At 39.5% G+C, this 24,270-nt stretch overlaps 2 protein-coding genes across 2 annotated transcripts in view; both read left to right on the top strand.

The window, feature by feature from the left end:
* LOC139149634 (uncharacterized) overlaps positions 1-8,414 on the top strand; it is a 35,835-nt gene extending 27,421 nt beyond the window's left edge. The window contains exons 3-5 of the mRNA XM_070721470.1: positions 1,272-1,366; positions 6,091-6,319; positions 7,567-8,414. Coding sequence (XP_070577571.1) covers positions 1,272-1,366; positions 6,091-6,319; positions 7,567-8,414 — 1,172 coding nt within the window. The remainder of the gene's footprint in view (positions 1-1,271; positions 1,367-6,090; positions 6,320-7,566) is intronic.
* A 614-nt stretch (positions 8,415-9,028) lies between these two features.
* Positions 9,029-23,538, top strand: LOC139149633 (titin homolog). The gene is made up of 2 exons (XM_070721469.1): positions 9,029-18,046; positions 18,926-23,538. Exons 1-2 carry the CDS (start codon positions 9,029-9,031, stop codon positions 23,354-23,356), a joined length of 13,449 nt encoding a protein of 4,482 aa, XP_070577570.1. The 3' UTR covers positions 23,357-23,538.
* The last annotated feature ends 732 nt before the right edge of the window (positions 23,539-24,270 follow it).

The following is a 24,270-nucleotide window of genomic DNA, read 5'->3' as shown; positions in this document are numbered from 1 at the left end:
TAAAACGGTCATAATGGAATGAGACAGTTCAAATATGTTGCCTGCTTTGCGTCACCCAAACCAAACATGTTGGCAACGACTTCTACGAGGATGCGGTTTAATAACTTCATCCGCCGGTGTGAAGTATTCTTTTTTTGGGGTCACCGGGTATTGACGAAGTATTTCCACGGTTGTATGGAAACATGATAAAAGCGTCTGCTTTGTTGTCTCCCATGAGATAATGAAATGCAGAAGAACACTCAATTCAATTTTTTTTCTTATTGAACATAAGTTAATGATGGTTTTTTTCGAAATGCATGGTAAAGACGAATGGTAAAGATCTACAGGGTAAGCCCACCAATTACCAGTACACCCACAACTATGCTATGTCATGTGATTGGTTTTCATGCGACATATTTGAAACTTCAAAAACAAAATTAACGCGTTCAAAGGGATAGTGGACCCGTTATCGAAGGACAATGAGCGATTTTCAACAAGGTTTAGGTTTTGCTGCTTGTTAATCACTGTAACAGATTGTAATTGATTATGGATTAGACCGTTCGTCTGAACTTTTCTTTGGTAGCTTTCAAGTGAAACGGAATGGTAAATTGTCGAATGGTGAGGGCGTTTGTTACGCCCAATTACACACCCCATTACGTAAATGGCCGAGGAACGACCACGTTGACGAAACACCAATCAACAGGTGGTCCCCGCACCTCTATATTAGACTTCTTCAACTTGTCAACATGAGTTATGTGGAAGAACGCCTCTAACCTTGACCACAAGATCACTCTACAGAATTCCGTAGAGTGACCGTGTCTTTAACATAAAATGAAGCAACGAAAGTGAAAAATCACTGCAAAGACGAGCTTGGGCGCACGTATTGTCAATCCGGCCGGCTGCGTTTTGCCGTACTGTGTCCATTATTCTAATGGTTATCTGTGTACTGATCAATTTTACGATATCGAAGGGAGGTGAATGCCCGTTGGCCAGCACTGATGGGAGCTCTTTTTCAGTTGTAGACTACACAATATCTTTGGCATTGTTTTAAGAAAAAAGTGCTATACTGGCAATGTGTGGCGCCTCGGAAGTCTGTAACTTACAGTTGGCTGAATATCAGTATTATTATACAAACATTTCAAAACCGTCAATTCGCTACTCAATAGTCTTAATTTTAGTCTCCGTAAATTGTAACCAGCCTTCCGAGCCGCTGCACAGTAGCCGCCCGAAAGTTTCGTCGAAACGCCCTCTATGATCACTAAAATCAATTCTTTTTCTTCCACTTTATACAGAGTGTACGGCTTATCAAGTATTTATGTCAAGCCTCAATGAACAAGGCATGGAAGTAGCGTCCAGTGCCGTCATAGAGAATGTACACGCAAACGAGGTAAGGAAAGTTTTTACGTCGCACATGCGTTGAAAGAGACCGTGTGATGTTATAATGAGACAGACTGGCAGGGTCCGATAGCTATAGAGCAGGGTATGGCCAAACAACAAGAACTACATAGAAACCGTGGCATTTTCGGTTATTTGGTGTACTTGCTCATTGCCAAGTCTTCGGTGATGGAAAGTAAGTAACATTTTATACGTTGCGTGTGCCTCCCTCACTGATATTTGCGGTAACATTTCACGACGAAGTTCTACATAATCGCATTTACAGCCTGTTGAGCATTATGAGTGAATTCTCACGTGTTATCAAACTGTAAATACACCTTATATAATATATCAGGTCGATCGGTCAATGTAATTCATGTCTTCAGATAGGCATGATTCATCGTCGTAAACCACATGCCTCTTTACAGCAACAGCTTAGCGCTACTGGCGCTTGATTTTTGCGTAGGTCAGCGGAGCGGAAATTATGCTCTGGCTCGCGAGAATGGCATGATTTTGTCAAGATGTACAAATTTTCGTACGATGAATCTTTTCTTAATCTATCCATCACATGCGCGCTCCACTTACGACTAAATTAGGTTGCAATATGACTAGCGAGAAAGGTGTAGCTGGTATCTCCGTGATTGAACCGATAAATATCCTATTACGCAACGAATGACGTCACGGCGGCATTTTTACGTCCCTGCGCAGGCAAAGTATTATCTGGTAGGGCAGCCAGTGAGTGACAAGCGGGCTGTATGTGTAATTTTTTTGCAACAGTAATTTGAGTCCACAAAGTACACAGGCATTGCCGCTGTCGTTGTGCCGTGATACTTTTATCATGCCTATCGACAGGTGACCAAAGAAAATAATATAAGTGGCATCAAAATCCCATCCTTGAATGTCGTCACTCCATAGGCGACGTTACAATCATGTCTTTTGTTGAGGGTCAAATATTTCTTGTAACGTAGAATTAATTAATAATTGTCTCCTCTGCAGTCTCCATTGGTCCTTGTGTTGTACCACGTGTCACTCAAGTTCGAAACAGTCAATTTATCAACAGTGATAGAGTACTGTAATATATACCTTCAAAATCGCGATCTTTCCTTGCATATATTTATGACACTGATCGTGGTGTCTACCTTTTGATGATATTTTATAATTTGATTTAGAAGACAGGTACACTTTCTTCTGCTTCTCCCTAAAGCATGTTAAAATTTAAAGTACCAGCTTCCAAACATTACATATTTTGTACAATTATATGGAATCTTATTGCAAAGAACGAATTCTTGTCCCGACTAAAATCCAGCTGTCAACAGTGTATAAGATTGCATTCCTGCAGGTTGTTGTGACAGTTGAAGACTACGCTTTTCGATATGATTTTTGGGTTAAACGAGAAACCGAATTTCAAAATAAACACACAAAAAATCCCCCAAAATTCAAAATTACTGCTCGTTGGCCTTTTACAAATGATTATATATCTATCACTTGTGAAGTGTCTTGATTCATCGCAAGTGAGCTATTTTGTTTCTGAGCTTGGTAGTGATGACAACGAACATTTCCCTTTTCTGTCTTTATCTACTGGCACTTTGGTCACGGCACCTCATAACGCAGATGTGCTTACTTGGCACAACTTTCACTCTAATGTGAATCATAGAAATGTGAAAATCATGAATTTTGGCGTGCATATCGAAGCTGGTGGATGTTTGATGAGTACGAAAGAGCAGTGAATAACATTACTATACCAGGAAATGAATCTTGACGTTTCTGAAATTGTTTGGAGGCTGAACAAAACTTACAGTGGAAGAATTCAAAGGCCATAGGCGCATGACGGTATATTACATGATCAAAGGAGTTAGAAATATATGGCAATCCAAGAAGTACACAGTTTCATAAAATCTACACACAAGGCAAATACATTTTGTTGTTTTTTCGAAAGCCAACTGGAGAATTTTTACATCCTTAAATAGAGAAACAGTCTGGTCATACAGTGGCAGTAGCAAAGAAAGATAAAATTTGTGTTGAGCAATGAAGCAGCAAAATAAAATTTCAGTAATTTTTAAGTACTACATAGATTCCAATGTAAGCTTTGCTGCAATGCAGTGAAACGAATGCAATGAAAAGCAATTCGCCTCTCATATATTGACTACCTCCAGTTTAACCAGTGTTCTGCCTTGTTCATATGTCACCCATCTGGTCAAGTTGGTTAAAACCAGTGAGGTCTAACATGTCCAATGCGTCCATTTTACAAATATTTGAAAAATGGAGTCGGATAGCGTGCTGATTGCAACTTAAATTTTTACGGACTAAACCTGCTATAACATACCATGCGATGTACATTTTAACGAAACCGCGATTGCTTTCGTTGAATTCACTTAGAATGACGACCAGCATGGCTTTAATAAAAACCTCGTGTAAACCTCTTTGTTTCTATGCTATATTGGATAACCAAAACATCAAGGAGATGTAATATTACATCCGAGCATTTTATTTATTCCAGCACACAAAACATTCAGACTTGTAATATGTCATAAACAAACATATATATTTTGCATTTATTAATACCTCTGGAGCAGAAATTCAGTCTTAGATAATCTTTGTTTGCCTTCGAATGTAAACACTTTCATGCAAACTTTTATCATGGAAAATATGCTTTGTTTGAGAAAAAGACAAGCACTTTTAGTTCAAAAGGCGGCAAAAATGAGTATGTCAGACAAGTTGACTCTCCATCAGCCTCTACAACTAAAGATTGAAACGAACTTTGTTCGCATGATGATAAAGTTTGCATGCGCAATTTCGGCCAACTGTCTCTTCTTTTGATCTAACATTTTCTGACATTGCTGGCCAGGTAGCTTAACATTTGCCAGTAGTTTCCCCATCATAGGGCGCTACAAACCAGTATGCTTAATAAAGCATAGGATTTTCATATGTAAGCTGTTACGATATTTTGCCCCTGCTTTGCAAAGGCCTTCTTTGAAACTACTAAATCCACTAGCTTTGCTTGATGTTTTTTGTAGGCTTCTACGGGTGAACTCATTGATTTTAAAAAATGATAATGAAATTTGCATATACATGTATGTTTAAGGGCAGTTTTCTCACTTTTCATTGAAAGTGTTTCGTTTCTTCAATTGCTCATCAAATAGCTCTCGAATTTGGCTTTATAGATTCCTGGGTATGCCAACATTCTGATTTGTGCAAAACATTGCCAAATTTGCTGAAGCGCATTTTAGGTTTTGTGTTCAAAACTTATTCCCCAAATTGTTTATCCAATGTCTTTCATATTCCTATTTGCATTTTCTTTGATGTGCCTTTATTGAAATTGATCAAATGATGATGAAATTAGCATGTTGAAGCTTCAGGCCAATTTTATATGTTTCGTTCTCATAATGTGCTCACACAAATTTCTTTCTTTGGCTTCTGACATTGTTGTCAAAACCTTTATTTTTGATACTACTATTTTTTGTGGCCAGAAAATAATAGAATAGCCGCTTCAGTTGTCTGGTATTTGATTTGGCCGCCACGTTCTGATTCCTTTTAGTTTTTTAAGGAGCAGAATACAGCTCAGCTATTGGTAGCAAGGCTGCTTAGACGCAGGTGGGATAGGTTTGCAAATAAACATTCAAAACTTAATAGCTCGCGGTATGTTTTTTAGAACTTGTCTACAATAATTGCTGCAGCACCAAATTTCGATTGCATTGATAAACAATTATTGTTAAATATGTATACATTTGAATATATACTGATTCAATTTTGATATGCCCTACGAACTTGCCCCAATTTACTGTCCTCGTGTTTATCCTCTTTCATGTCATTGCCACAACTGCAAGTTGTAATAGCTGTCTTTTGAATACACAGATATCAGCGTTAACGACATAACATAGATATTTATTATTCCAATATTTACTAGTTAATATCCTTACTTTCCTATCACGACATCATTATAAATGGTACATGAGTAATTACACTAAACCCATTCACTGTCAGGTCTGTCAACTCCTTATGTGCCAAGTTTGTAAACTGCGGTATCGAGCCAAATCTACATGTATTTCCACATACTTGATATATGTTATAGCACGTTATGTCAGTAGAATCTCTGTTTTCATGCTCCATCAAATATTCTCCTTTTTATTAAAATGCATCATACGATTATGGGACATGTTACACTTCTCTGATTTTTACCGACTTGATGTGATCGTAAAAAATATGAACTTTGCAGGACAAGAATTTACTGCTGAATTCTTTACCACCACTACAACGCCAATCACCAGCAGCAGTGGTAATATCCCTTACTGCTGCAGCATTATTATTATTATTACCTCTACCATCCACAGAAACAACTACTCCTACCGTTATCATTGCCACTGTTAAATCTAACATCTCCTGTTCAGGGAGGTAATCTGTGATTACATTCCATGTACCATCTGACTATTCTTTAAATTTTTAGAATTTAACTTTGCATGAATACATCATACAGTCATTTCATTTATTATTTTTAATTGTTTAACGATCAGTCTAGGTCCCTATTTTAGTGTAGGTCAAAGGAAACCGTAAACATGGAAAGGATGATCATTTTCAGCGTCAGCCGTTCAAGGGATAGACAAATCCTTTCCATGTCATAATCTTTTAAAGATTTTGAAGAAATTTGTAAACTTTTGCAAATTATGTCCAGTTCTTTACATTTTGTTGTAAAAATATATGGAAAAAACAACGAATACTCAGTGCATTTTCATTTTTTTCAAGGAGGACGACGAGAACACGTCACAGCACATGGCACAGGTCACAGTTCAAAATGGTCACTTGGATCCGGGGCAGTGGACCAAGAGTGGAAACATTGTCACCGTGCTGCTCAATGAAAACCGCAGGGAATCTTCCCTCGGTCTGAACATTGCTGGAAGTCAAGAAGATGGAATATTTGTCAATAATGTGACTTCAGGAGGAGCAGCTGACAAATCAGGAGGTGTTGATAAAGGTATGATTCAGTATAAACCATCTATCCAACACAAAACACTAGCTGATATATATATATATATATATATATATATATATATATATATATATATATATATTATAATTCAGTGAATCGGGTGATAAACATGACCTTAATTGTTCCATTGTGACTCAAAGTTTCACACTGTTACACAATCATTAATTAGACAGCCAGTGTTTCCATCATCTGCTGTTTCTTTCAGGGTTCAAAATATGGAGTTTTTGTGTTTTTAGTCCCTGCGGACACAGTCCGGCGGGAACTTATAGATTGGGTCCCGTCCGTCCGTCAGTCAGCTGCTGTTTCTCTGTTACTCCTGAGCCGATTTTCTTTAAACTTTGTTCAAGGATAAACTACTGTGCCATACATATGCACGTCAATTTATTTTGCGATACAATCTAATATGGCCGCCGGGCGGCCAATTTGTTGCGAATTTTTCATGATTTTGAACCATAAATCAATTATCCCTGAACCGATTTCTTTAATGTTGGTACACAGATAAAGAACTATTGCATTATATGCACGTCAATTTATTTTGCAATATGATCCAATATGGCTGCCAAGCTGCCATTTTGTTATGATTTTTTTCATGTTTTTGAACCATAACTCAACTACCCCTGAACTGATGTCGTTCAATATTGGTACACAGATAACGTACTATGGCATATACATGCACGCCAACTTATTTCGTGGTACAATCCAAAATGGCCACCAGGCGGCCAAATTGTTGCAATTTTTTCATGTTTTTGAACCATAACTCAACTATCCCTGAACAGATTTCGTTCAAACTTGGCACACAGACATTGTATTGTAGTGTGCATGTGCATGTCAATTAATAGTGCGAGCGGGGAGTGTGTCATCAGCGATGACTTGTTCTGCAAGGCAAAATCTTTGCATATCCAAATTAGAACAACATACCTGTCTCTATTTACAATTATTTACCTACCATCTCAATGCCAACTGCATGAATTACCTTTGTCTGATGATTGAGTAATATTAAATTTTGAGTCATGACAGAACAAGTTCATGAATAGTTCTTGTATTTCTTGATTATCACTTGACTGTAAATTGTTCTATATATGTATATATGTATATATGTATATATATATATATATATGTGTGTGTGTGTGTGTGTGTGTGTGTGTGTGTGTGTGTATTCTTAACTTGCTATATGTTACATTGTTTAAAGTTCATTCAATGTAATGATTATCTGTTCTTTTAATTTGTTGCAGGTGACAAGATTCTGAGTGTGCGAGTGTTCTTCAAAGACATAGCATATGAAGATGCCTTAACCATTCTCAGCTATTCTGCAAGGTATCAAGTTCAACTTGAATTGGAAAAGTCAGGGCCAAGCAGAGTGGGACTTTCCGCTGCAGATGTCGAGTTTGTTGCACAATCACCATATCCTCCACAGACACCAATGCTGCCAGGTGACATCACTGATTTGCCAAATCAAGATGCAGACCTCAGTGACTCTATTAGATGTAGTTCACTGCCGAATGTCCTCCTATCAGAAGATGGCTCCAGTGAGACAACATTTGAACGCAGTGCTTCTCTTCCAAAGGACATCCTACCAAGAAAACATGGAAGAGAAGACTCTATTGATAGTGGTACTGTGTTGAGCGAAGCTGATTCTCCAACTTCAACTCAGGACAAAATTGTGAACTTTCCACAAGTTGAAGGAAAGCAACTACCTCAAGATGTTTCGCAACATGATTTATCTATAAACGCTGAAGATTCAATATTTGACTATGATACTGGAGACATTGAGAGTGACCATGAAGTTAGTCTGGAACTACAAAAAGTGCTCTCATCGTCAGGTGTAGAGAGTTCACCTGCAGTCATAACCTTGTCTGCAAGCACAAATGCGGATTTTTCTCAGGATAATGTAGTTCAATCTAAAGATGAAAAACCTGATACAGAATCATTTAAATTTGATGCAAAAGTCAGAAGAAGGTCCTCAAGTTCTTCATCATCATCTTCATCCTCCTCATCCTCTTCCAGTGTCGATAAGGATGCACTGAGTAAAAGTCTCAATGACAGTATCCAATCTGCTCATTTTCGGACAAACTTGATGTGATAGAAACACCCATCGATGATGTTATATTAGCTGCTGATGATGATGTGGACTTTGTCAGTGAAATTGAATCAGCAATCACAGAGAAACTAAGAAGTAAAGGAGACGAACCAGAAATAGTTGACTCTCAAAAGCTTGATATTGACATTGAATCTTCTGCAAGTGGCAGCGGTGATAGTAGTACTGAAAACAAACTACAGCTCCATGCTGACGTTGGATTTCAGGTTGCTGTTGATAGCAATACACCAGCAGGCTCATTATCTCCTGGGGTAGACGTGTCAGAAGCTCAAAACAAAGTAGAAGACACGGCAACACATGATCAAACAGAACCAATTGCAGTCAGTTTGCCTAAACGCAGGGGAAGCAGTAGTTCAAGTAGCAGCTCTAGTAGTGAGGAATCTGTCAAAGAAGTTGAAATTCATGCAGATGTTGATGGAGATAAAATAAAACTACCAGAACTCAGTAGCTCTATTCATTTTAAACGGAGATCAAGTAAGAGCAGCAGTTCTTCTGACAATGAGGAATCTCCAGAAAGTCATGTCACTGTACCCAAACAAGATGATGCTACAGAACCGGATAAACCTTTACTGTTCGAGGCAGGAATTGATATTCCAGAAATGCCATCTATGGAGATTGGTCTTCAAAGAAAATTGAGCACAAGCAGCAGTAACGATTCAGAAGATAAACAGCAAGCGAAGGACCCAAGTGACAGTGGGCAACAAGAGTCAGACACTGTAATCAGAGCAGTGCCAGAATTAAAACTGGAAGCAGGGGCTCCAGCCATAAAGCTTAAAGAAGAAAATCCTAACAGTAAAACAGACATTTTGAAACCAGATGGAGCTGTAGATATCAGCATTCCTGGAATTAATCTTAAAAGAAAGTCTAGTACCAGTAGTAGCAGTTCAGAGAGTGATCACGATAACAAGGCTGCTGAAGAGAAAACCATTGACTTTGATAAGCCTGAGGGTTTCAAAGTGACCACACCGGAGGCACCAAAAATAGAGTTCAGAGAAAAAGAAGGTAGTGCCAGTGTGGAAGATATTGTGAAACCAGATGGAGCTGTGGATATTGGCATTTCAGGCATAGGTCTGAAAAGGAGATCCAGTACCAGTAGTAGCAGTTCAGAGAGTGGACACGATGACAAAACTGCTGAAGAGAAAACCATTGACATTGAGAATCCAGAAGGACTCAGAGTGACCACACCAGAAGCACCAACCATAGAGTTCAAAGTAAAAGAAGCTAGTGACGGTGTAGAAGATATTGTGAAACCAGATGGAGCTGTGGATATTGGCATTTCAGGCATAGACCTGAAAAGGAGATCCAGCACCAGCAGTAGCAGTTCAGAGAGTGGACACGATGACAAAACTGCTGAAGAGAAAACCATTGACCATGAGAATCCAGAACAACTCAAAGTGACCACGCCAGAAGCACCAACCATAGAGTTCAAAGTAAAAGAAGCTAGTGACGGTGTAGAAGATATTGTGAAACCAGATGGAGCTGTGGATATCAGCATTCCAGCTATTGACCTGAAAAGAAAATCTAGTACCAGCAGTAGCAGCTCAGAGAGTGATCATGATGACAAGACTGCTGAAGAGAAAAATGTGGAACCTCATATGCAAGAAGTATTCAAAGTGGCTACACCGGAAGCACCAACCATAGAGCTTAGAGAAACAGAAGGTATTGAAGGTGCAGCAGATATTGTGAAACCGGATAGTGCTGTAGACATTGACATTCCTGGCTTTACCCTGAAAAGAAAATCTAGCACTAGCAGTAGCAGTTCAGAAAGTGGACAAGATGACAAGGCTGCTGAAGAGAAAGATATTGACCTTGATACATTAGGCGGAATCAAAGTGACAAAACCAGAAACACCAACCATCAACCTAAGCACAACAGAAGGTACTGATATGTCAGACAAACCTCAGGTGATAAGTGTAGAAACACCAGCTGTTGAAACTAAAGAAGGCAATGATATTGAAGATAATAATGTCAAACTTGATGTCAATGCGGACATTGAAATGCCAGAAATTGCCCTGAAGAGAAAGTCTAGTAGCAGTAGCAGCAGCAGCAGCAGCAGTAGCAGTAGCAGCAGCAGCACTTCAGATAGTGAACATGGTGGTGACGACGATACAGAAAAAGATGCTGTAAAAGTTGTCACTGCAGTACCACTAGAATTAGATGTGAATGTGGGAAGCAAGTTGCCAAGAGCTGAAACATCAGTAATTGAACCTGAAAATAACTTCAACCCTGGGAGTGGGAATTCCATTGGGGGTTTAGGTGGGGTGCTGCAGAAACAGGACTCAAGATCAAGAAGTGGTAGCAGTGCCAGCAGTGCTTCTAGCAGTGATCTGTCTGCTCATGTGGAGGGCAGTTATGATGTAACCTTGCCAGAAAATGATGATCAATTAACTGAAATGGTTGGCAGCAGAAGCAACAGTAGTAACAGTAGCAGTAGTTCAGATGAAGAAAACCAAGAGGAGAAAGATAAGAAGCTAACTACAGGGGATATCAATGAAAATGTTTCCATCATGAAAGATGACAAAGTGGTGGATGTTTTGATTTCGCCAGACAACCAGGAGGTGTCCTTACCAACAACTACTATTGCTTTGGAGTTAGCAGACACACAAGATGGTAATTCACAAGCTATTCTTGATGCAAAAGAGCTGAATCACGAGTTACACTTGGCAAAAGATGGTGCAGACGTCACAGCAACAATCCCTGTGATGGACCATACAGTTGAAGTAGAGCCTGATGACAAACATGACATAAAAGTTACATTAAATATTGAACAAGAAGACCAAGATGATGATAAGACTGGATCTGTCAGTGTTGAAGGCGGTCTAGCTGTAAAAACACCAGGAAGCATTTCAGTCGACACGCCAAACGTTGATATCGAAGGCATTGCTACTGGAGATGCAGATGGTGTATTTGGTGTATCTAAACCATCAGAAGATAATGAAATTGAAGTTTCTGCTGATGGAGATTTTGAAGCAATAGCAAACCTTGACTCAGGGTTGACCAATCTACCAAAATCAGCTGTAGATATTGATGATCCAAAGATATCAGTGAAGTCAGAAAGGCGATCAAGTACTAGCAGCAGCAGCAGCAGCAGCAGTTCTAGTAGCAGCAGTGAAGATGAGCCTCCAGAAAAAGACAAAGTCAAATTACATCATGCTGGAATAGAAATGGAAGAAACAGTTGTAACCTCGGTGGTTATCAGTCCAGATGACTCAAACAAAGAGTTTGATGACAAACTGATGAAAGCGTTTGGTGGTTTCAAGTTGATGGAACCTGAAGACCATGAAATAGATGCTGACAAATTGGATATTTCCTTGTCATTAGAGGAAGACCAGCTTTCACAACCAGAAAGCAATGATATGGTGCCCAGTAATGTAGTCGCAGAGCCCATAGAGCTCCCAGAAATAAAGAAAAATGACGATTCAGATGATATTTGGAATAAAATTAATGCCATGCAAGGCAGTAGTATTGAATTGAAATCAGAGGATGCCCCAGAGACTCAGGTAGTACGCACTGACAATATTTCTTTTCAGGTATCTGCTATCCCAGGTCAAGGACTTGATGGACAAGAACAAACACAAAACTATCCTTTGATGGTTGATGATAATTCAGAAAGTGCTCTTTCTATCACCAAAACTAATGTGAATGTATCTTTGGAATCAGTGCCTATTAATTCTGATGCATTGGAACATCCAAATTTAAAACAAGTTGAAAAGGCCGATACAATTATATTACCTACAGTTGAGCATGTAAATCTGAAAACATCTGGGGTGGGGAATGTGTTTCTTGATGATGTAAACTCCTCTTTCTCTTCAGAAACAGAAGGACAAGTAATGGAAGAAAAACCAAAAATGGTGACCGTAGAAAGCTCAGCTGGTAAGGTAAAAGAAAGCTCAGCAAAATCGGTATCATTAACACAGTCACATTCAGACATACCATTGCACACACAAAGCACAGATACACCTGAAATCAATTCTGCAAATGTTACAACTGCCATAATTGGACACTTTCCAACGATAGACACCATAGAGTCACCTTCTTTGGAAAGTAAAAATCAAGATGAAGATAAAAAACTGATTTCCGGTGATAGTGAGGAATCTTGGACCGACATTGGGAATATGTTTGGAAGTTTTTCACTGTCAAAACCAGTTCATGAAGATACTGATGAAACAAGAGATCTCTCTCAGAAGAAAGATGACACTAAGATGGATTTGACGGTATCGTTGGACCTTTCAACTCAAATTACTGATGATGGAAAAGAAGAATCACACACAGTAAACACTGACACTTCTGATAATCAGAATACAAAGTCTATTAATCTAGATGGGCAAATAGATATCAATGCTGATGATGAAATGAAAACTAATGAACGTGAGACTCTTACGGGTGTTGGTAAAGCTACTGATTTGTCAGCTGACAATGAGAAAGAAAATGAAGATACGGCTTCCAGAGAAGAACCTGGTTCTGAGAAGGGCACAACCTTTGGCATAAAGGCCGAAGTACAAATTCCAACACAAACTACTATTGCACTTCCTGAAGAGAGTGAGAAAGATGACAAGGATGACGACAAGAAACCTAAGAAAAAGAAAGGAAAGAAAGACAAGAAAGGCCATAAGAAAGCTTCAATCAAAGACACACGACAGGTAGAACTACCTTCAGCTGAAGTCGGTGGTCATGCAGTCCTTCAAGATGACAAGTCTAAAATCAAAGACAAAAAGGAGAAGAGGGGAAGCTTTATGAAGTTGTTCAGGGGAAAAGACAAGGACAAGGATCTCAAAGATAAAACACATAATGTTAGTGTAGGGATAGATGAAGAGATAGTCAACAAGGAAGATGGAGAAAATCTACCAAAAGTCTCCTTTGGGAATACCAAATCAGTGACTGAAGGAAATGAAGAATCTCGCCTTGAAGAACCTGTACAACAAATTACAGATTCTTTAGAGGTAGACACTGAAGGCAAACTTCCCACCGAGAGTAAAAAGGCTGGAGAATCTGCAGAGCTACTCGTAGGGGGAGCATCCTCATTTGCAGTTGGAATTGACCTTAAAAAGGGAGAGTCAATTGAAAATATGAAAGAAAGAGATGATACAAGCCGGGAACAGCCACAGGTACATCTGATGGAGGAGAAAGCTGAGCATGACAAGAAGCAAAAGGAGAAGACAAAAAAGCAAGGAAAGCAAAAGAAAGATAATGAAAAACGACACAGTACAGGTCTGTTTCGCTTTTTCTTCAAGCATGACAAGGAGCCAAAAAATGTATCAGATGATACAAAAGATGATGTGGCAGTAAGTGATGGAAGTCCTGGACTGCCCAATATAACAGTAACAGATGGCACCACTGGGGATCTTCAAGTAGCTGGAAATGTTAACCTAACTACAGAAGTCACACCTGGAGAGATAGATGATGGCTTACAAGTGGATGAAAATACTAACATTAACGCATTTGGAAACCTAAAGGTAGATGCTGATGCTCTTGTACCAGAAGTATCTCTTGAAGATGATACACCTACCATCAAACAAACACCTGTTCCTGTAGACGGCAAATTGGAAAATCTGGCTGAAGCTGCAACCATTACTTCAGTGACACTTGATGATGATGATGCAAAATCGCCAGAAGTGCAGATAGCAGTAGGCTCTCCTTCATTAGAGTTTGACACCATGGCTAAGTCTGATCTTCCCCAGATGGCAAAAGATATTTCTGTTGAAAAGTCTGATGTACAAATTCAACCTCATGACACTATGACGGATGATCATCAAGCTACAAGTCTGAGACACGATGAAGAGTTACCAGAAAATGTTCAAGGCATGGACCTAGATATGGATGTCAAGCAAGCAGAGACTGCAACTGCAGCTGACCTTCCAGTATTGAATAGAGCAGACGAGGTCACAGGTATAGGAAAGATGGAAGTGCAAATAGGTATTGGAACACCATCAGGAGAGGAGATGGCTGATATTGGAAAGCATGGAGAAAGCAGTGAAAGTACATCTGATGCAGAAGACACTGACTCAGCAATGAAAGAAATGAAAGCACTCATTCAAAATAGTTTTCAAATGTCAGTTGAGAATCAACCTCAAGACATTACAATAGCATCAAATGAAAATGCCATACCAAATATAGAAACTCATGAACCTGAAACAAAAGTAGAAGTCAGTGACACAGTTCAAGTAACACCTGTTGAAATAACACAAAAGAACACTTTTGAATATGAAACAGAAAAAGATGATCCCTCTACTGATGGAACTGAGGGAGATAAAATTCCTAGATTTGAATACATTGTTGCTACAGGTGAAAGCTCAATGGAAGCAAGTGTCACAGATATTGCTACAGGAGAACAACAATTAGAAATAATTGAAAATGACAATGTAATGACTGCACTTTCTGGCCAGGATGTCTCAGATGACCGCACTGATGGAGTGACACCAGATGTTGATGTCAATGGATCTTTAACTGTCAGTGTTGTCACTATGCCACAGGCCAAACCAGTTGATAAGGAGGCTGTTGATGTGACTGCAGAATTTAAAGAGACAGACAGTCCACAAGACCTAGATACAAAGGTAGAAGGTGGAATCACTGCAGGAGCAGCATTTGATATTCCCAAAGTGTCAGATGTTGAAGAACACATACCTGAGGTGAAGATAAAAGATGAGAAGAAAGACAAAAAGAAGAAACAAAAAGGCTTTAAGAAATTATTTAAAGGCAAAGCAGAAGATAAAAAGCAAAAGTCACTACCTCGAGATGAAGAATCTAGTGAAAGTTTGCGGGTTGATGATGTTGTGGACCCAGTAATTCCTACAGTTCAATCTGAGGAGCAGGAGCTACAACTGTCACATGAACCTGCTGCAGCTGAAATCAAATTACCGGATGTTGATGAAGGCAAAACTGCCATTGAAGTTGAGACACCAAGTGTAAAAAAGGAAAAGAAAGGTGTATTAGCAAAACTGTTCAAGAAAAAACCAAAAGAAGAGAAACATAAAAGAAAGAGGAATGATTCCTCAAGTACCGATCATACTGAACAGGGTGATGAGGATTTGGATACATCTATTGTTTTAGACACAAGTGATATTCAAAGTCCAGAGACAAAAGAGAAGAAAACAAGGAAAAAGGAAGAAAAGAGAGAAGGCAAGGGTTTGAAAGGTTTCTTTTCAAAGCGAAAGTCCAAGGACTTGTCTATGGATGATCTGACAGCCAGCACATCAATGGAGAAGATTGAAGCAGATGACAAAGAAAAACTCTCTGTTTCAGTAGAAGAAAATATAAGCCAAGCTAGCATTGTACCAACACAATCCGTCAATATTGAAAGTTCTCCACAATATGAAGTCAGTATAGATGCTGGTTTAGTACCAGGAGAACTACAAGTTACTTCAGAAACTGACTCAACACTGCAAGGCGCACCTGTGCAGGAAGAGGACAAGCCTACTGAGGAACAGCAGGATGTCGAAATGCCCACTATAGATGCTGAAAACGAAGACAACATGCCATCACTAGATGCCAAACTTCACACTTCAGATGATGGTAAGGGAGAAAAAGCAGCATCAATAGCAGTTGAAATACCTGTCAATGTTGAACCAGACAAGCCTCCAACTCCTCCACCACCAGATGAAGGAGAGACAGATGATGACTCTGCAAAAAAATTACATAAGCAGCATTTTTTAGCGGAAGCAGGTGGCACTGATCACATTTTCCCAGGGGATGTGCCACCTGTAAGTGTTACCATATCCCCTGGATTGTCAGCTGATAAAATACAATCAAGTGAAGAAGAGCAAATTCATTCCAAACCAGTAATGGAAGCTGACAATGACATACAACCATCTATCCCAATAGAAGAGCTTTCATCAGATGGACAGCCTGTAGTTACAGCAGATTTAACCGCAGATGAAGAAAAGGAAGAAGAAAATGAGATAGATCAAGACATTCATACAGTTGAAATGGATGCTGATGATAACAAAGAGGTTGTTGAACAAATCACAGTGAGTGCTGACACCTGTTTCAACATAGTGCAGGCAGAAGTTAAAATGCCAGAGGTTCTTGAATGTCCTGACACTGAAGAAGTTCAACCAGCCGGAGTCCTTGAAGCTGAATCAACAGCAACTGCCAATGACATGGAAGCATCTAGCACACCAGAAGAGCATTTGTTGGACAGAAAACCTGAAGTTGCAGGTTATTTTACTGCAAATCAAGAAAAAGAAGTGGAAGGTACAATGGACCAAGACACCAGAGCAGTTGAAGTCGATGCTGAAGATGATAAAGAGGCTGTTGGACAAATTTCAGTGCGTGCTGATACCTGTTTCAAAGTAGAGCAAGCACAAGTTGAAATGCCACAGGTTTTTGAATGTCGTGACACTGAAGAAATTCAGCCAGCTGGAGTCCCTGTAGGTGAAATAACAGAAAAAGAAAATGACATGGAACCATCAAGCCCACCAGACAAGCTTTTGTTGGATGGACATCTTGAAGTTGCAGCTGATGTAACTGCAAATAAAAGACAGGAAGAGGAAATTGCAATGGATCAAGACACCAGTACAGTTGAATTGGATGCTGAAGATAACAAAGAGGCTGTTGAACAAATGGCAGCAAGAGCTGATACCTGTTTCAAAGTAGAGTCAGCAGAACTTGAAATGCCAGAGGTACATGAAGCTGATGATGACAAAGAACCATTAGGCAAGCTAGAAGAGCTTGCGTTGGAAAGGCACCATGAAGAAAAAGAAGTAGGAAATGAAATGGACCATGACATCAGTGCAGTTGAAGAGGAAACTGAAGATAACAAACAGGCGCTTGGCCAGATAATATTACGTACTGGTGCCAGTTTCAAAATAGAACCTGCAGAAGTTGAAATTCCAGAGGCTGTAGAATATCCTGACACTGAAGACATTCACCCTGCTAAAGTACCTGAAACTGAAGAATCAAAAGAATATCATGCCAATGAAGAATCAGTTAATGTCAGTGAATCCAGCCCAGAAGAAAATATTCCCACAGAATCTCTTCAAGCGGAATTACAACCACAACTACTGGCAGATGGTGGGCAAGAATACACTGTTGGTGTTTCCCCTGCTGCATTTGCAACGGAGAACAGTGAAAATGCAGAATCTCCAAAAGTACCGATGGAAACTTCAAACACTCTTCAAGAAATTAAAGTTGAGATCAAAACCAATGCTCCTGTAATCACTACATTACCAGATTCTGATACTGGTACAATTCTATCTGAGACAGCTGAAGGAAATATTGGCCCAGAAGTTGAACAGGTCTCAAGAGCAAAATCACCAGGATTGTCACAGATGTCACTTCCAGTAGTTGCTGATGTTGAAAATGAAAACATTGTACCTACAGAACTGTCAACATCAGAAACACATGATGCTAAAGATGAAATAACACTGGCTCTGAATGTGAATGTTGAAGATGATGATGATGACAATGACAATGATAATGACGATGATGACGACGACGAAGAACCACCACCACCTATTCCTACAGCACCCCCTCCAGGAGTCAACAGTAACTACCTCAAAAAGTTCCTTAAAGGCCACAACTTTGGAGCAACATCAGATACCCTAATACCCACAGAGGAGTATCCAGATTTAGTGGATCAAACTGGAGGCACTCTCAAAGAAAGCTTTGAAAAACCAAAGGTCAGTCACTAATTAAATTCAATGTACATATCCAATTAATAAAATTGCCTTTGACTTTTGAAGGGTTGATAGTAAAGAGCAAATAACATCTTGAAACATACTGTACATATTTCATGTCCACTTTGAGATGGCACCCATCATTTGCTTTAAGATTTGTTAAATTTGATAGTATCTCAGGATACATGTGATGTGAAAGTCTCAATCAGATATAATTCTTTCTTGATAAGGTCCATGACACAGGATATCATGTTTTGTGATAATACAATACTCTTAAGTGATGTTGCTTTTTTTATAACATATGTAAGCATTTTACTTTAATGTTGAGGGTCAATATTTGACCCCGCTATGATTGCCAATTTTGAGCGGATGTGCTTCAGTGAGTAATTTCCTGTACTGTGGCATGCTTTCAATTTTTCTGTCAAACATGTCTGGACTTCATAGCTCAGTTTGCATTGAGGGATGCCGGTGACGAACTCTCTGGGTCAGCAAATTACAACTTCTGAGACAATATAATCACATTTTCATTGATTTTCTGCAATATGCACATAATTGCTAGGTTAAACACATTTGTAGTGATGATAGCATGATTGATTTTCTATCAAAAAGACTGCCAATGTCAGGTACAAATATTTCACATCTTAGAAATTATAGGATGCAGTGTGCATGAACATTGTATTTCTCTAATCATTTCAATGTCTACTGTTGAGTCTTCCCAATAGTGTTTCCGTCTTTCCAACTTTTACAAGTCACTTATTTTGATTATATCTTTCATGGTTTGTTCCGATAGTACATGTACAATTCTTCTCAGGAATGTCTCCTTTCATTTTAAGGTTAGAAGCACCATACATAATCATTAGCATATATTTGACTTTCTAACAGGTGACACTTGATGGAAATGCAGAAATCAATGGTGATCTTACAAATTTTGATAGTGAAATACAGAACCTGCCACCGGTACCACCCCCAGCTGATTTCCAGGATGACGTTGTTGAAAGCATTCAAACCAACCCGAATGGTAATGATGTATCTGATGAAGGCCATGATGTGATACCCAAGGAAATATTGACAACTACCTTCACAACTCGTGTCAACAACAGCAACCTGCCAAAAAGTGTTGATATCTTCTCAGCTGCAAGAGAAATCAATGTACACTCAGGAGAAACCGTAACAATGACACTACCATTAACATCCATTCCTCAAGCAAAAAGAAATGAAAAAATTGACAAAGAGGATGTGACAAGAGATTCTACTGCAAATGGCCAAGGCTCTTCTGCTGCTGATGGTGAAACCACCACTGTTGATATTACTTCTGGAGAGATTTCCATTAAGTCAACTTTTGTCACATATACCGAAGCAATGAATACCACTTACCCTGTAGATAATGATGGTAGTGAGGAGAAATTGTTAGCACCCTCGGATTCTGAACCGCTTGTTATGAACGAAGAGAAAACAACAGAAATTGTGGACAAAAATAGCAACAAAGTGGAACAAGATGAAAATGATGCTCAAGTAAGGAGTCAAACCAAAAGCTTGCAATCAACATTTTACAGTGAACTTGAAGAGAAAATTGCTATTGAACCTCACATCACAGAATCCATCAGTGTTGAGGCAGTTGTGGATGCAGATGATAAATATGAGGAAGTTCTTGAGAAATTGGAATCATCAAAAGATTGTGAACAGAAACGCCCTTCAATGTCACTTGAACCTAGACCATCAGATACCGAACAGGAGCACATCACTTTGGTACTACATAAAACTACCGAGGAAAATATTGATGATGATGATGATGGTGGTGGTGATGATGATAATTTTCAAGCTGATGATCATGTTAATGAAAATGGAACTGAGGACAACGAATATAAGAACACTAACAATAATGCAAGAAGACCTGGACGCCATAAAGGCAGCTATACTTTGACTCCAATAGAAGACAACAAACAGCCAAAAGCAAAGAAGGAGAAGAAAACTTTTAAACTTTTCAGCATGTCAAAATCTACACCTAGTGAAAAACAGAATGACCGCAGTGATGATGTCACTCTAAATAATAATGCTGAAGCAAGCCGAAATGCAGATCAAAGTGCATTACGTGTGACTAGTGAAGTGCCTAATGAACAAACAGTTATTGTTGAGGCTGAAACTGCAAAATATACTGAAGGGGAGTTGGCTGACGCTGGTGATGTCATAAGCGATGCAGATGAGGACAAAAACAAGGACACCCCACACCTTTCACAGAAAAAAGCAACAAGTGACGATAAATCTGGCAAGAAGAGAGAATTTAAAGGTGGTGCACTTATGAGAATGTTAAAATGGAAGCCATCGAGGGAGGCTGACAACGAAGAAGTACAAAGAGACAAAAAGGGTGAATCTTCTATGAAGAAGTCCAAAAAGCTTAAGAAAGAGAAGAAGGCAAAGAAGCAATCAGAAACTCTTGCTGAGCCTCAGGAACAACCGACACTTGAAAATATGGACAGAAATAGCAATGTAACTGTGGTTCCCGTCTCATATGAAGAAAGTGTAAAACCAACTGTGACACCCTTAAAAACTGAAGCACAACCAATTCTCTATACTACAGCAAGTCCTGGTACCATAGCCAACGTAAGACCAAGCACAAAAAAGAGAAGGGCTCCACCACCACCAACACAATCATCACCTCTCAGTCATGGAAACAAGAATGAAACTCCTGGTGACATACCTATTAAACAGGTTGTTCAAGTTCAAATTGAACCTATCCAACAGGAAGCTCCGTCTATTCTGCAGTCAGGTCAGAGTGATCTCATGGCGTCACCTGTGCAAAGTAATCAGGAAAGTGCAAAACAACACGGAACACTCAAGAAAAAACGAAGGGCACCCATGCCACCATCACAAAATAAACTTGAAAATCCAGCGTTTAAAAATGAAGAGGCATCACCTAATGCAAGAACAGCACTATCTGAAGCAAATGACAGTATTGACTTTGAGCCATTCACAATTCCTGATGAGTATCTTGCCCAAACAATTACTAAACCCAATGAAACTGGTAATCATCCCAACTCTGACCTGAGCGATGATGTATTTGAGGGTAAGACGGCTGAAACAACAGATGTGACAATTGCAGAGGTACAAGAAGGACCAGAGGCAGCAGTTGACATCTCTAATATTAGTAAAGTTGTCCAAGATATGCCTCTACCATATGGAAGTCCACCACCAAAGCCAAAGAGATGGTCCGCTGATTTAGTTGATGTGGATTTAGAAAAACTCCTGGAGACCTATAAGGAAGCATCAGCGACAGAAGAAACAAAACCAAATGATGATGCGCAAATATCACTGTCACAAAATACTGGCACATCTATAGAGCCTGTTTTTAGTGCTGTTTCTACAGTAACACAAGAGTCTGCACCACCAGATAATCTTCAGATAACTCTTTCTGCATTACCCGAGCCAATCTCATCTGATAATAGTGAACTTCCTGCACCTTCGACACTTGAGCCAACATCTTTAAATAAGCTTGAAACTGGAGCGCCTGGAATGCTACCAGAGTCAACAATGTCAGATGGTCTTGCAGATGGCCAGTCTGTAAAACCAGAGTCAACACCAGAAGATAATCTTGCAGATACCATGGTGGAAGATAAAACAGATGAAATTATCCCTGCCGGGGAAATTATCACACAAGTACCTACTGCTGAAATCAAAGTAGCTGATGCACTGCAAGTTGCTGTCACTGAGAAAACTGATGCAAATGATGCTCAGAAGGCCACACATGCTGAAGTGAAACCTGACACAAAAGGTGAAGACATTGATGGGACCAGTGTAAAGGCAGATGAGAGGTTAGATCAAGAGCCCAAATCAGAAACTCCATCCTTAGCCAGAGTCACCAGGAGACCTGGTGCAGCAGAAAGAAGACAGAAAGCCAGGCCCATGTCAAGTGATGAAAGGGTTGCACCCTCTGATAGATATCACCAGGTCCGTCAAAGAACGTTAGCACTCCTAGCCGGTATCAACCTTTCAAAACATGGTGATCGAAGACATACCCTGTACGATGACCTCCTAACCCGTGATGGTGATGCCAGTAAAAAGCAAGCAAGTGACGGAAAAGAGGAATCTGCTGTATACTCAGATTTTGAGCAATTAATCGCATCTGCCAATAAGGTCCTGACTCGTATTAAAAAGGATGAAGATACCAGTGAATCAAACACAGAGCACACAGATGGCGACATGACATCAGATGATCCAAGCACTTCACAGGTTTCAGCTGAAAAGAACCTTGGAACAACCTCAGGGCCTGAAGAAAAGGCAGATGTACAAGTATTACCAAAGGACTCAAAACCAGACAGAAAATCAAACAAGAAACATTCTCGTAAAAAGCGGGCTTCTAAATCTGGCAGTGTTGTAGCAATGTCATCGCCTCCGAAAGCTGAACCACGTTATGAAGGCCTTGACAAATCAACGGATGATTCAATGGTGTCATTGTCCTTTGCAGCTGCACCTATTGGCGTGGACAGTGGCAGCACAAAATCCCATGAAGTGCTGTCAGACGGAGAGAGGCAATCTTCCAGTTCACCGATACCAACTGTTGTAGGAATTTCAAAGGTAAAAGTGATGTTGCGCAGCCCTACACGAGTTCGGAGAGTAAAGAGAAAACAAGACCCTGTCACGGAAGTGGAATCTTCAATTGTTGAGAAAAGTTCTGATGTATGGATACCTCAGTTTGACATGAAAGACACTAATCAGCCAGATGAAATGGTCACTGTGCATGCAAAACCAGTCTTCATTGATGATGCACCATCAGAGACCGCACCACAAACCCTACCACCACCACCAACCTCAACTACACCAACTGTAGATGATGGAGTCTCTCTAAATGCAGCAGAAGTTGGGCATTACATGAAAATGGAACCAGAACAATTACACAAATTGATTGAAGAGCAACAGAGACAGATGTCAGAGTTACAAGAACAAATGAAGAAGTTGCAGGCATCTGCCACTGAAACGACGACAACATCTACAACAATCCCAGCGACAGGTCAAACAAGTCAAGTCATGCAAGGGGCAATGTATGCAGCAAGTCCAGCTCAAACAGTCTTTCATGCTCAGCAACCCATGTTCATGCACCCAACAGGCATCCCACTGCAGAACTTTTATCCGATGCAGGTTGTCCAGCCACCGATGGTAGCACCAACAGTACAAGTACCACTTCAGGCAGCAGTCGCCATGCAACCTACGTATACAACTTTGCAAATTCAAGGACCTGTTCCAAGTAACCAGGCAAGCATCATCACTACGCAAAGCAATTTGCCCATGCAACCACAGAACCAGGACAATTCCCATCTGTAAATTTCAAGTGAATTCTATCATTTTGTATTGAGTTAAACAGCATTGACTTTTCTCAGGAAGACACCTATTATGCCTTATTTTTTATAAGCAGAGATTCTGGGTAGATTTTAGGTGATGAAACAACAAAAAAGAAAAAAAAACGATTGCCAAAACACCAACCTCCCTGGCTTGACAAAATTTCATGAACTAGACTTAAACTGTTAAACGGTGACAAAATTCTTGAACTAGACTTAAAGTGTTAAACCGTTGCCATTAAAGATCTCTACACAGTTATTTGTTTTGGGCTTACTTTCTCAGGCAAACTTTTTGACTGAAGGTATATTTCTACATATTGTACATAAATGAAGATATGTGAAATGAAGATATGTGAAACGGTACCCTGGCTGATCATGTTAATTTTCTAAGGAGGACCAATTTGCTTGTTGTCAGAGAGCAGCATTGTCACCTTTTCATCTGATGGCTGTAGTTATTTTTATCTGATGATTTGATTAGGTGTATAATTGAAGAACGCAATTGACAAGTATTTTGTTTAAATTCTTAAAAGGCTCAGATACTGCCTCATCATAATTTTGGAAAAGTGAAATCATTTTCATGCGATGTTTTTTACAGCATTTACAATAGTGTTAATGATGATTAACAATTTCAGTATTATACCACATTTTTTTACTAAAATTAATCAAAAAGACACCATACCGGTACAAAGATACAGTTGATACTGCTGAACTAACTTTTCTTTCGGCCAATATTACAATTAGGCCAGTCCTTTCGTAGTGTTAGTATTTGTACATACTGAAGGAGTCTGTGTTGAATAGAATTTATTATCTTATTGATATGTTTGTTTCAATATTAAGGAAGAAAGGGATGGAAATGCTCTCTGTTGGTGTTAATATTTGCACCAGAAAATACATCTCGTT

The sequence above is a fragment of the Ptychodera flava genome, chromosome 14 (assembly GCF_041260155.1).
Source record: "Ptychodera flava strain L36383 chromosome 14, AS_Pfla_20210202, whole genome shotgun sequence".
Classification (NCBI taxonomy): Eukaryota; Metazoa; Hemichordata; class Enteropneusta; family Ptychoderidae; genus Ptychodera; species Ptychodera flava.
Note: the sequence above shows the minus strand (reverse complement) of the source record. Positions and strands in the feature narration are given on the sequence as shown.